We start from the raw sequence: 14,225 nt of genomic DNA on the forward strand, positions 1-14,225 counted from the left end.
GGAAGAGGGCTTTAAAGTAATAAGTCACTGGTAGCATAAGATACAGTTCAGTGGGCATAATGGGAGGATCCACCAATCCCGTGACGAGGAGATTGTAAAGACAGAAAAAGCGAGAGAGAGAGTGAGGAGGGGGTGTAGAATGCTTTTGCCATCTGTTCTTCTTATTTTATTATTTCCCCGGTCTCTTCATGGACTGTGTTCAGACCTTTCTCTAGCTTTGTTGCCTCCAGTCTGCTCCCTCACCTTTTCACTTTTATCTTCCACCTTTATCATTCTTCTTCATCTCCGTTGTCTCCTTCAGAGGCCGGCTAACAGCTCCCCTTGTTGTCGACCTCTCCTGCTCTCCTGCTGGTTTGGCAGTATACTGGAACAATATCAGCCTTGTGTACACTATTAAACAGCGTTGTCCACCGATGATCATGGATGATTTAAAACCTGCAATGCAATTTTCTCATTAATTCTTTCTGTTAAATAATCTCAATTTAGATGGTTTATGTATTCTAGAAGTGTTTTCATCACTGGATAGATGACGGGTCTCCTTTCAAGAGCTGCTAATCCAAAACATGTTTGGATATAGTTTGAGATTCGTAGTGTTTCGTGAGGAAATTCGGCTTTTCAGGAAATAAATAAAAGGGGAGAAAAAATCTAATCTGAAACACTCAAAATAGTTTTTGACAATATCGATCCTCTCTCGTCCGGTTCCGGTTTAAAGACTCCTCCATCTCTCCCTCTCTCTTTCTCTCTCTCTTCATATTGGCAGTGGGTCTCTCTCCCTCCCCTCTCCTCTCCATTTAAAATGGTAAATGGCAGTAGGCGTCCAGTGAAGCCAGCAAAATGTAAATCAGCCACATGGAGACGAAAAGCAGCGACGTTATCCTCTTGCATGTCCGCGGTCCGCCCAGCTCGCCGCCAGCCACCGATGCCCGCCGCCGGTAGAGCAGTATCATCACACACAACACCGCCATGATGGTGAAGAGGGTGACGGAGAAGGCCAGGTTTCCCGGGTCCACCTTGAACACCTTGCCCTTGGAGCGCCAGACGACTGCGGCGATGGTCCACGCCACGCCTATGCCGAGGAAGACGTTCACGGCGTTGGAGCCAGTGACATTGCCAATGGAGGCGTCGGCGTACTGGTCCTGGATGGCGGCAACCTTGCTGGCGAATGTGTCTGAAAGAGAAAGACAAAACTTGTACAGTTTAGGGTTACATCATCTTTGACACAGTTGTTGTTTGTGGCCTCATTTGTAAGATTCTTAATCTTACGTTTTCTATTGATCTTGTGTTTTAATACTTTGTAGAAACTGTTTTAATCATACAAACAAGGACTATGCTACATGAAAACATACAATCATGAGAATTACTTTTAATGATTATTTCTCACAAGCCACTGGAACACTGAGTGTGAAACAATGCACGTAGAGTAGCTTAATCTCACATACAGCATGTGGCATACATGTACTGAATGCAAAGACAAACACAAAAGACAAGCAAACGGGTGTACAAAGATCAAGGTATTGGGTATCATAGACGCCCACTATGAACCAGTTAGTGTAAATGGATGTCAGTATATACAGAAATAATTACACATTTAATGGCTAAAAAGACAGAGAAACAGGGAGGGGTAAATAATACATACAGATAATCTAGAAAAGCTGCTTGAAGTTGTCCTGAATATGTATTCAACAATCAGTCAAACTGCATAGCTTGATCTTCAGCATTTCTCACCAATCTTAACACGACATTATATTTTTTCCCCTATTAATGTGACTCTGTTGTAGAAGTTCAGAAAAACACAGCAGAATGATGTATATTGGGACAAGCAGAGTGATCATCAATCATTTCAAATTCTTGGCTCCGAGTTGAAAGCAAACACAAAGAGGAGCCCTTGAATTAGTTGTTGCTATCTGTTATGTGAAGGTATTTTGCTAGTTGGCTTACCAGCAGTTTTCCCTGCAAGTATTCCTATACAGATAGAAGAAATAGCTAATCCAGTGACATTGTTTTGTGTGTTTACTTTGATTATTTTGGACAAAAGCATTTGAAGTCATGAATGTAACTTTTAGATGATCTGAAAAGCTCCAGGATGATTGGCTTTTGCTTTTCCGAACAAAGGTAGCAAGCGCAAACTTTGCATGACCCATAGTCAGCCACGCTTCATGTTGGAAATCAATGTCAGTCAGATGTCATTTTTCATCTGTATTCTGGAAATCAAACAAATATTGGATTACTTTAATTTGTTCCGTTCTGTAATCCGCAGTTGTATATTTGCGTCAGTCCGAGACCGAACAGATGTAGGCCTAATTAATGCTTTTAATTGCTTTAGTTGCATATTAGTGGAGCTCTGTGGTGCTGAACATTTGAACAGATATTGGGTAAAAAGCACAGAGACTCTACAACTGGGTTGGCAGGGAACACCAGGGAAACAGCTGCCAGTTATTGCACGCCTGTCTCGGCTTATTTCTATAAATAGACGAGTCTCAATTCTCATCTGACTGTGAGAGAGATTAGTTGAAATTCATATCCAAACATAAAAAATAAAAAGTCTAACTTTCTTCGGGGGGGGGGGGGGGGGGGGGGGAATCGTAATACCGCTGTTAGTAGAGAAGTTTGTGTGTGTTGACACACAGGCACATGAGATTGTGGGTTTGAGTCTGAGTCATGCACATTATAGCGCCACACACACACAACTACACACCACTTACTACTGCTGGCATCACAGAAGAAGATTATACCCCCGTTTAGAAAAACGTTGAATCATATTTTGCACATTCACCAAGTTTATAATGTTATATATTTGCCAGCTGTCGTGAATTACCTCCCTAAAGACGCTATTTACAAAACAATACGTGGTATTTTCAGAAACCGTGTTGCCTGATTCCAGACCTCTGTTAGTAACTGTAATGTAAACTCTGAATTTCAAATTATAACCCCTTACACCAGTCGTTACTGAATAATGACATCACATTACTGTAACTCTCCAGGTAGTGTAGGACAGTAATACATTACTTTGAATGTGTTTTTGATTCGGGGGGGGATCATGCCCTAGTACAAAGTAGTACTGTCGTAGTAGTACAATCTGTGATCATTACAGGATTTGTTCACCACTAACGCAAACCTCTTCAACGAGTAGCAGTTCACGGCATCCAATCCTCCGATCAGCATTTGTCCTCTAATTGCCTGAATCTGCAAATCTGGTGTAAATTGGCTGGATAATCCTTTGGGGTCTCCTTTGTAATATGATTGTAATTATGACTCAAAGGAGGGAAGGGTGCAAGTCAGGGAGCGGCAAACAAGAGAGGAGAGGAATGTCTAACAAGCTTTAAGGAGATCACAATGACACACATATGCTGTACACACACACACACACACACACACACACTCACTCACAAGGAAGCACACACTCCTAGTGGAAGTTATAATGACCAAAGGGACCTGCCACACTAAAACTTGCATCACCTCGACAGAGCAAACACATTTTCATCACCTCGACAGAGCAAACACATTTTCAGCCAAACACACCTGGTTACCGCAGCACACAGGTCAGAATGATGGATGATACAACAGTGAAGAGGCAACATCCAGGGGAGCGAGGGAGGGATGAGTTGGGCAACACTAAGTCAGAATAATAAATTGACCGGGATGGGGCTCAAGAGCAAGCGTAACAGATAAGTGAGATGGGATATGAGAATGTGAGGGAAACACAACAGTGTGGGGGAAAAAGACAAAACAAAGGAGAGTGAAAGAGAAAAGAGAGAAAAGCCAACAAATGACCAGCCACACGTGACTTGTGAGAGGACAAACACACTGATAATGGATACCAAATCTGTTTTTACAGCCTCAAAAATCCGACACACACCATAATATGGCTGCTGAAGGAATTGATTCAGACCTCGCCTCAAGCGTTGAAGGAGCATGGCGGAGTAGCAAAGGAGCTTTTTTTCTATAAATCATTTGCTGGAGAAAAAATAAAACGGCTGACGAGAGGAATGAGGCAGGGAATTGAATTAAAGCCTTGAGACCAAGCGTCCCCTCCAGGCGGAGACGAGCTCAGGCTGAAGGCTCGGTGACGGCGCCGGCGTTTTACAATTCAATTTTTATTTCCAGCCGGCTTACTGATGCCGACTGCTATTGAAATCAGATGGAGGAGAGAGGATGAGCCTTCATCTATTATGGGTTTGTTTGTTTGTCTGTCACATTGGAAATTTGGGAAAAATATGCATCACATTTAATATGCTTAAATGTGATGTGATGTCAGTGAGGAAATGTGCACCATGAACAAAAGGTGAACTGATTTGCCTCAATCACTCGACGCGCTTATTGAAACACCCTCACTCACCTGGCACTGATGTTCCCAGCGCCACAAACACCACCGCTGTCACCGAGTCCTTCAGGCCTATCGTGCAGCCGAAGTGTGACGCCAGATCGCCGGTGACCGCCGTCAGGACGCCGATGAGCGAGATGGAGACAATGAAGCAGGCCCAGCCATTCCAGTACTCCGTGGGCGGGACGAAGGCGAACAGAACCTTCCAGAAGACGGTGAGGAAGTGCATGATGTAGTCGAAGCAGGACGGCAGCCGCTCCTCGCCGCTCTCCTCGTCGTCGTCATCTCCTTTGGTTGCAGATGACGAGAGAGACAGATAGAGAGGAAGAGCAGAGAGATAATTGAAAGAGAGAAGTGAATGGACGTAAACTACACACTGTTCCAAGGAGGAATAGGGGGGACTGTCCAACCATTTCAGTTACTTTCAGAAACCGATAATCCGACATTCATACCCACTGCACACCGTGCAGCTGTGCTGATGTGAGAAAGAAACCTCCAATGTGTCTCGGGCAACACATTTTACAAACGAGTTCTTTTCAAGTATTATGCCAACCTTTGACAAGAACTTTGATACAGACATTGATACCTTATATCTGATGTCCACGCACAAACAGAAATGTAAAAAATAGCAAATTATGGTTTTACATGCTGTGGCTATTTCTTGGAGAACTGCAGTCACTTTGTGGACTCACTGGTCGCCGCTGTTCACCGGAACAGCTAGTAATAACCTATCCGCAAATTGTTCCTACAAATATCTTTACAATTTTGTACCAGGCCAGGCTGGCTGTTTCCACCTGCTTCCATTCATTGTGCTAGTCGGCTGCTCTTATTTAGTACACAGAAAAGAGAGTGGTGTGGATCTTTTATCCCTCTCCAAGAGCCCATTTCCCAAAATGTCGACCCACCGTGTTTCCTTAAAGCAGGACTAAAGAATACTATGCTCGATCTAGTGTTAACAAACAATTGGAAAAAAAAGCCTATATTGTATATTTAGGATCAGCAATGAAACCTGCACTCATCCAACAGCTTTTCAAAATGAAAAGGCTGGTTTGTATACGTGTGTGAGTGTGTGTGTGTGTGTGTCAGTGTGTGTGTGTTACCTGCACTGACAGTTACAGCATTGACAAACTGCTCCCTCCAGCTGCTGCTTCCCACCACCAAGGCCAGGTTTGTCTTCTTGATCAACTTATCTACTGTACTCTACAGACACACACACACACACATACACACACACACACACACACACACATTCACAAAGCAAATATGCAAGTGCATACAGACCAGGCAGAGCAGGAAAGACACAACACTCAAGTTGTTAATTCACTCGCAGTCACACAGAACAGGAAAACCTTTCATTTAGCATAATTAGCATAACTCAGCTGACAAGACTTTGTGAGGAGAAAACCCTGCATAGTTTATTATTATCTAATAAGTGAGACACTACATTAAAAAAACACAAGATTTACTGTATATTAGTAGTCTCAACAAGAGATTTCAAATCAATTCCAGTGTTTGGTCACAATTAAGGATTTATATAATGGAATGTGATACTGGACCCAGACACCATTACAAAAATCCACTATTGCATCGTAGCAAATGGAAGAACTAGCATTGCATGCACAAGCAAACTAAAAAGGGACAAAGATAGATAACCTTTTCATTCCAACAAAGAAGCGTATGTACTGCTCTCTGCACAGGCACACACACACACACACACATACAAAATGACACAAATGGACAAAAAAGAAAATGAAATGTGCAACAAAAATATGATTGCGTATGAATCACAGATTAGAGACAAAATCATATGGAAATTAACAGATTGAAAATAAAGCAACACACATGGCATGACGATGAACAATGTAATGAAAGCTGAATGTGAGACAGACGCTGCATACAAGAAATATCAAGTTGTCTGTAATGATCCATGGCTAAATTATAAACTGATCAAATTTGAAAATGCTTTTCGTCTAATATACAATAGTTATTACACGACAAAGCCAATATATTTTGAAATTTTACCAACAACTTTCCTTCTTCTACAGCCAGTTTTGTACTGAAACAAGACGACAGCTCGCTTTAAATAAATGATTTGCTTTCTTTTGCATGTCTGCCATCAAAATGACGAGCAGCTCATCAGAGAGTCCATTACATACTAACAAAATGAATCATTCATCCTTTGGACCGGGGCACTTCACTTCAAACCATTTTAGATCCAATTTGTAATTTAAGTCTGTTCACTTTTTGGGTTGATATTCTGCCAAACTGGTGGCTATTGTTATTTAAACAATGGCGATGCATTCCGCAGAGCTTCTAAAATACAAAATGAAAAGGGAACACTTACATGCACACATATTTTAATGGAAACGTTAAAACAGCATGTGCACGCACAAACACACTTACCTTAAACTCGTAGGACTCTTCTATGATGATTTCTACTTGGGTGTTTTCGCCCAAACTGGGACAGCCCATCTTGGCCACTTCCTCCTCCTCTGCTCCCACCAATGGCTTGTTCTCATTGGAGTCACCTAGGGGACCACAGAGATGAACGGGTCAGTGTTGCTAGTAGGGTTGGTGTAACTGTGCAGAGGTTATTCAGTACCAACTTAAACAAATTCAATTAAAAGTAGTAATCTTTTTTTTTAACTACCGTTTTTGTAACTATTCTTGTTGAGGATACTGTGGTCATGAATACATGAACTTCTATTTAAATGTAGGCCTAAGCGTCAGTATGCAATTCCCTGTGAAGAATAAGGCATTATGTATCCCATCACGCATCAGGTTTGCCACGTGTCCATAACAGTGAATGTTCTGCTTGCTGGAAGATTTCAAATCATTCAGCAAATGACTTGGAACACATCTTACACAAAGAAAATGTATGCAAAACTATCAAAGGAAAGTTGAATCGTATGGGATATTTCATCTATTAAATCCTCTAGAGAGACAACACTGCCTGTTTAATTGACCGAGAAATGTCTGAAGTGTTCAGATGGATGATGCTGCAAAGTGAGGACGAGCAATGGAATTCAAAATCTATCACGTCACCGCTAGACTTTCATACTTGAAGACATCGAGGTCTTCTCTGCAAATCAAACCTAAAGCTTTGTGGTAGCTTAAAGGTGCACGATACACGACTGGGAGCATTTTGATTGGATCTCAACGGCTCTCAACATGGCAACGCCTGAGCCAGCGGCTCACAGCTAACGGCGCAAACAGCGCTAACAGTACAAGCTAAGCCAAACGTGCTGACAGAGCGAAGACTTTTTACCCATTGCTTCCGAGATGACAACGTTGGTTGGGACGGCGTTAACAGTTGTAACCGCCATATGCAAAAAGGCAGCCGTGAGCGTGCCCCGCTCACTCACGGCTGCCTAGCATACACTAAAACGGCTGCCTAGCATACACTAAAACGGCTGCCTAGCATACACTAAAAGCCCCCTCTGCACTCTCTGCTCAGGTAGACGTTCCTCCACTATGTACACAGATAGTTGTTTGCTGCTATATTAATGCTCTGAATCTTGAATATTGCTACTAATTGCTAATTTGAATTGCTAATGCCTTTGCCTGGCATTTAAAATGAAATCAAATATGTATAATGCAGTTTCTCATTTGTCTGATTTTGCCAGAGCAGCAGAAATTGGTTTCATGGTTTTGCTGGGGTATCATTTTAAGACTGCGTGCAAGCAGTTGTGAAAGTCTATAATGTAAATGTTAATATTCAAACACTAATGTGCCACATGGGCAATCCAACATCCCATGTCATCACAAATATGAATACCCTCGTGGATTTTAGATTTTCACCCATGAAACACACTTTCTGTCTTTCGATTACCATATGTTCCACTATTCATCCATATGTCTCCTCCCTCCCTCTTCACACTCAGTGACAGATATTAATTGAGTCAGCTGTTATCAGTGTAGACCGGCTGTAATTGAAAAGCAGTGTACAGGATGTGTGTGGCTCAGTGTGTGAATGTGTGTGAATGTCAGTCAACGTGCTTTGGGACGTTCGTATTAACACAATTATATTTCCTCTGTAATGAAACATGCCACAGGCTGTTGGCTCTGTATGGCTGACATTGAGAGTGTAGACCTTTACACCACTAGGTTTGCCACCTTTCCTACAGAGGAGGCGTAGCGTGAATAGCACGTTAGCACTGTCTACAAATGGAGCGTTCAGGCACAGTAATCTTTCTCTTTTCTGTCATCTTGTAAATGTTTAAATCTTGTGGAAATTCCACAGAAATGTCAAAGCAGAACAAGCTGCAGAAATTGACTTATTGACTCTCAGCGCTGGTTCTCTTTAGCCTTCAGTCACCTGCCAAAGATTAGCTGTCTGCCTGCTGTAATGAGCCTTTTAAAATTTCAACTAAAGCTTTCTACTTTCTTATAAAGTTGAAGGGCTGACAAGTGAAGGGCTCAGAAAGTGGGAAATGACGGTGAGGAGGAGGAACCTGATCAAATTAGTTCATTAGGCAGGAATGAACTAAAAATTTTATTCAATTTGGTCTCTTACTTTACAGAATTCTTTGCAACTATGACCACAGTGCAATAGTGAAGTGATTTGAGAAACAAATAAACAAATGTATGTATGTATATGGTAATTGATTGGGCCAAACACTGATTGTGGTTATCATTCTTGGGTCCAACGTGACGCGAAAAGGAAGCTGTCATTTCAAAAACACCCCACAGCTTAAGCCCATTGTTCTTAAAATCCTTTCCAAGTCACGTCCTTGGTTCAATGTGAAATGTTTCCCAAGTTAATCTGACTTCAGATTGGTGGTTTAAGACAATCAATCCAAGTCTGACACTATTTACAAGAGACATGTGTGCAGGAGGCCCCGAGACTTAAATAAAGACTCCATTCTGTCTGTCACTGCGTTCCCCCTCCTGGCTTCTAGATATCGTCTGTGAACAATGAGACACACACACACACATAAACACACAAAGACACCCACCGTGTTTCTGCCCTATCTCCAACAGAACAGGCTCTCCCAGCTCGATGGTGAAGGTCTTGTTCTTCTCGTACTCCTCATCATCAATTATCTTCACCTCGATGATCTTCCTGTTAAAAAGCGGAAGAGAAGGATGAGACTCGGTGTATCCCAGATCATTAACCTTTATAGTTTGAAGCTCTCCCTCATAATAAGAGTTTTCATAGCTAATGTATTCAGACCAGTGCATTAAAACTGGGAAAGTCTCCCCCGTCAGAATGTAATTAGACAGACAGGTCATTTCTGCTGCTGCTACATGATCTCGTGACTATCAAAACCAATTAGCTAACCGTAAGCAACAAACAAGATACATCACAAGAAAATGAACATGATTACGTTTACAGCTTGAAGCCCAAGTTGACATTGCTCAGTGGGACACCATGTGGCTGCTTTCTTCCCCTCACAGGCCCTCATTACGTTTTTCTCCAGTTGATGGTGATGCAATGCGCCGCACCGCCCCACTTGAGACATTTTTTAGATTTTAGGAGCACCCAGGGGAAAGCCCTAATGCAGCGAAAAGAGTTTTAAGGCGGTGCGTACCTATCCTGACAAGTAAATTGGAAAAAAAGCTGTGGGGCTATAAAAATAAAAGATATAGCAGTGCGAGCAGTGTCTCTGACTGAGAAAAAAAGATTAAATGGCATTGTTATTACATCTGTCAGTGTATTTACAGGCAGAGAATCCTTTAATGTGAACTTTGATTGGAAGGTTTTAGAAAACACTTCATTGGACAAGAAAGTTCAAAGATATTTAACATACTGTATATTTGTCAATCTATCGTTTTAGGAAAAGAGTATTTGGAGAAAGTGGAAAGATGGATGTCTGTCAGCTCGATACTTTAAGGATACACTAGACGTAATAAAGAAGGCTGACAGTTAAGACAGTTAAGCTGATAATGTGAATAAAAGAGACCTTTTGGTCCTTCTATATGGAAATCACATCTGTTTGGTTTGCTCCTGGTCTGTTTCACCCAGAGTATATAATCTTCATCTCAACAATTCCTCTGTATCTGACAGACAAAGAGGAAGAGCGAGTGTTCATTTCCACCTGGATGTGTCATCATATGCTTCACTGTCAGCCATGTTGGCTCCGACACCACAAATAGGCTTCGGCTCAACAAAGAGAAACAGGAAGGAGGAGGGGAATGTGAGAGAGTGATGGCGGTGGTGTGTGGAGAAGTGGAAGCGCATTGTTTTCAACGGTGAGCTGTCACAGCAACAGAGGATAACACTGGCTGGATTTGCTATTTCCAGCATCACATCAGGTTGAGCGGCCAACTCTCAGTAATGGTCGAAAAGATATGAAAGTTGTTTCGTCAGATGTGAAACAAGAGTACATGTATGTCCATTGAGTGGGAAGGAAGAAATGAAATATCTGTTATATTGCCGTTTTCTTTTCTTTCAAATAATTTCCAGTCATCTGTCTGTAGTAGCATGTTAGCTGAAAAGGAAAGATTGACAGGTGTAGCGACAGTAACTAGAGGGGGCGGGGCTTAACGTGCTGTCAACTGACGGTGAGTTGGAAGAGGAAAGACAGAGGTAAGAGAAAAGGGACTGAAAGAGGCTGAAAGAGGAGTATGAGTAATGCACGGACTCCACTGAGATGTGGAGGGTTACGACTCAATACACACTGAGTTCTCTCAGGGGAACAAGAGCACGCACGCACACACACACACACACACACACACACACACACACACACAGACAAATCATAATACCTCCAACGGTCAGGAGCATGCACACAGTGGATATGTACACTCATGTTTTTCATGCCGCACATCACACACATTACGCAGTCTGTGGTTTGTATGAACAAACAGCCAGCCCCCCCCCAACCCCCCTGCCTTGTGCCCACGCGTCACTAGTACCACAAAAACCCACACACATGCACAAACAATACAGTACACAAACATGATACCTGTGACAACATGTTCCTGTTAAACACTTGGGGGATTTGTACACATATGTATTCATTAACTTAGCCAATTTACACATGCAGACAACACACACACACACACACACACACACACACTCGCTGCAGTGCTTTCATTATTCATAGTTGGTGCTGGTTGTCGCAGCTCTTCCATCTGTGCCCTTCTCTCTCCATCTCCATCTCAGCCCTTCTGTTTTAGTCCCCTCTTACCCTCATCTTCCCATTATCACATAAACCCTCACACGTTTTCTTCCGTCTGCACGCATTTTATTTTACAAACCACTTATCCTGCTCATGGTCACTGGAGGCTAGAGTCAGCATCGGTCTAACATTATGCACGTGAACATGGCTGTAGATGATATTAGATATTAGGAGTTTAACGCCTTCCTTTCTCAGTTTTTTTCAGTGCGGCTCCAAAGATGGCAATGTAATTCCATCATCCAGTTGGATTACCATTACATTTGGTTCAGGTAGTCATGGTTCCCAGAGGCTGAATCCTAAAAACTCGGGTGATCATGCACTCCTGCCTTCATGAAATACATATACACGCGTAAAAACAATACATTACTTATCTTATAACATTTCTCCCTCTCTCTCTCTCTCTCTCTCTCTCTCTCTCTCTGTTTTGCCGTCTCTCTATATTTCTACCACCTGCTCCCCAGACAGCCTCAATGCCAGTGTGTCAACAGACAAAACACAGATACACACACACACCAAGTTCAACCAGCACAGAACTTGCGCTGCCAGAAATAGAGACTGAAAAAAGGCAGAGTGACATAGTGAAAAAAGGTCAACAAAAGGTATTGTTGATTGAAAAGCCCTGAACAGAATCAAGACGGCTATAAATCAATTTAATGGATATGTTTCATATTGCCGCAGAGAGTGTGTGTGTGTGTGTTTGTTTGCATCTCTAAAGTTCTTACGGAAGGGAATGATTGAGCGACAGTTTGATTTGATTAGTTGAGACCACATTGCATTACTTAATGGAACTCTCTTTATATCTCTGTCTCCATCTCTATCCATTTTGTTCTGGCTCCAGTTCTACTTTTGATTTACAACCACTGGAAGCTGCATCTGTGTGTGTGTGTGTGTGTGTGTGTTTTCAGGCATTGAAAGCCTACCATATTCTCAGGTGCTGTGGGCCTGTGTGTGTGAGATAGAGCATTTTAGAGAACCACGGCAGCAAACAACTAATTTTCCTGAGTGAGGTTGATTTATAAACACACTCAAGTTTTACCGTTTCTGCTTCTGGCGGAACCTCTAAATCTCTCTCTCACACACACACACACACACACACACACACACACACACACACACAAGTGAGAGAATTCCCGCTACACAGTAAAATTGAGATCATAAAAATGTTATAGTTGAAAGTGAGGCACAATGCCACAAGGTCGTTGTTTTGCTTAAGCAAAGCCCCTCTGCTTGGCTCTTTAAGAAACAGTGAGAAAGATGGAGAGGATGAAGATATGCATATTCTTCAGATGACCACAAGGATTGTAACAGTCAACAAAAAGCTAAATAAATCTCTAAACCAAGTGTGCAATTTATCATTTAATAAATTACTTTAACGTAATCCAAAATACCCATATTCAAGAAAACAGAATTTAACTACAAAATCACAGAATAAAAAGACAATAACCACTATTGTGGTTTCAGATTACAACCAACTGAATACCCTTCTGCTAACGTTACCTTGGACAAGCAGGACCGCTAGCTTGTCAGCTACGAACATCATGTAACTTAACCGATCACTTTAACAGACGTGATGTTATAAGGTCCCTTGTTTTTTGTTTTAACTTTTGCATCTGTGATATTCCAGTGAGTTGAAACCCAATAATGAAATTTAAAAGTGAATACGGCCTCTTCTCCAGCTGCCGCTTCACTCGCCGCCATGTTGATTCAAATAAAATCTTCAGCGGCACGCAATGCATCTTGGGATATGGTGGGCCGCGACGGATCCATCAATTGTGTCTTCCAAATCTGGGCGCAGAAGGCTGCATTTGAAGGAGTCTTCATAATGGGACGGCCTCGTCGCAGCCGCCGTGACGTAACCGGTCTACAAATGCAGCCTCCGAAGGATGCAGCCGCAGGATTGGGACGCAGCTAATGTGTGAAGTTTATGCTTTCGTTATAAATGTCACATTATATTATATATTCAGGGAAATCCGAATCAAACTAAAATTAATACATAAAAAATGTTTTTCCGGGCATCGACAATGTGATCTAATTGATATGTCAAGCCTGAAATGGGGTTTCCAGTAAGAGGGGTTTTGCCGTACGTTCAACTGTGTGGTATGAATGACAGGGAGACGAGGCCTCCTGGCTACAGCTTTATCATTATTACTATAAGTATACCCTACTTTATCGTCTATTTAACTCTAAGTGGAACATCAATTTACCAAATGAACCTCATTGAATTATGTTTACTGAGGTAATAAATCAAGTGAGAAGTAGGGTCATTTTCTTATACACTTCTATACAATTGGACTTCTTTTTGCAACCAGAGAAGTCGCCCTGTGATGGCCTTTTAGAAAGAATGCAAGTCTAAGTCACTAACACTTCAATTCACATAAATTATGTTAATTGGCAAATATGACATCCAGCTTTAGAGATTAAATCTTTTTTTTTTTTAAAACTTCATCAGTTGTGCTTCTACGGATACATCATTCACTGAACAAGTATCAGCATCCAATGTGTCTTTTTGTGTTAAGTTATATCCACATTTGACAATACTAAATATGACAGTTCGTTTGACGTTTGTTTGGGCATTCTTGACTTAATACTCTCAACTTTTCATTTCAACTTCTATGTGTGCACACAAGAAAATCTTCATTCTTCTCATATGAATGGCGGTACCAAAACCAACAAAACAATTTGAGGCAGGCCAACTGGGAGAGTAGAAGAGAGAGAGAAAAATAAAAGCTCTAAGGGAAAGATATTACCCCTCTCAAGCATATAATGGAATGCTTAAT

The 14,225-nt window shown here is 41.8% G+C and overlaps 1 protein-coding gene across 3 annotated transcripts in view; it reads right to left on the reverse strand.

Annotated features, from left to right (window-relative positions):
• Positions 1-791: 791 nt before the first annotated feature.
• The window catches only part of slc8a4b (solute carrier family 8 member 4b), a gene marked incomplete at both ends in the record, with an annotated part of 40,312 nt that continues 26,878 nt past the window's right edge, over positions 792-14,225 (reverse strand). Inside the window, 6 exons of one of the 3 annotated variants that reach the window (XM_079185169.1) lie at positions 792-1,168; positions 4,337-4,609; positions 5,422-5,521; positions 5,975-6,010; positions 6,725-6,849; positions 9,280-9,386. In XM_079185169.1, the coding sequence (XP_079041295.1) occupies positions 792-1,168; positions 4,337-4,609; positions 5,422-5,521; positions 5,975-6,010; positions 6,725-6,849; positions 9,280-9,386 (1,018 nt within the window). Of the gene's footprint in view, positions 1,169-4,336; positions 4,610-5,421; positions 5,522-5,974; positions 6,011-6,673; positions 6,850-9,279; positions 9,387-14,225 lie in introns of all 3 variants that reach the window. The other 2 variants (XM_079185170.1, XM_079185168.1) reach the window with 2 other exon arrangements.

Source organism: Pholis gunnellus, assembly GCF_910591455.1.
Source record: "Pholis gunnellus genome assembly, chromosome: 23".
NCBI lineage: Eukaryota > Metazoa > Chordata > Actinopteri > Perciformes > Pholidae > Pholis > Pholis gunnellus.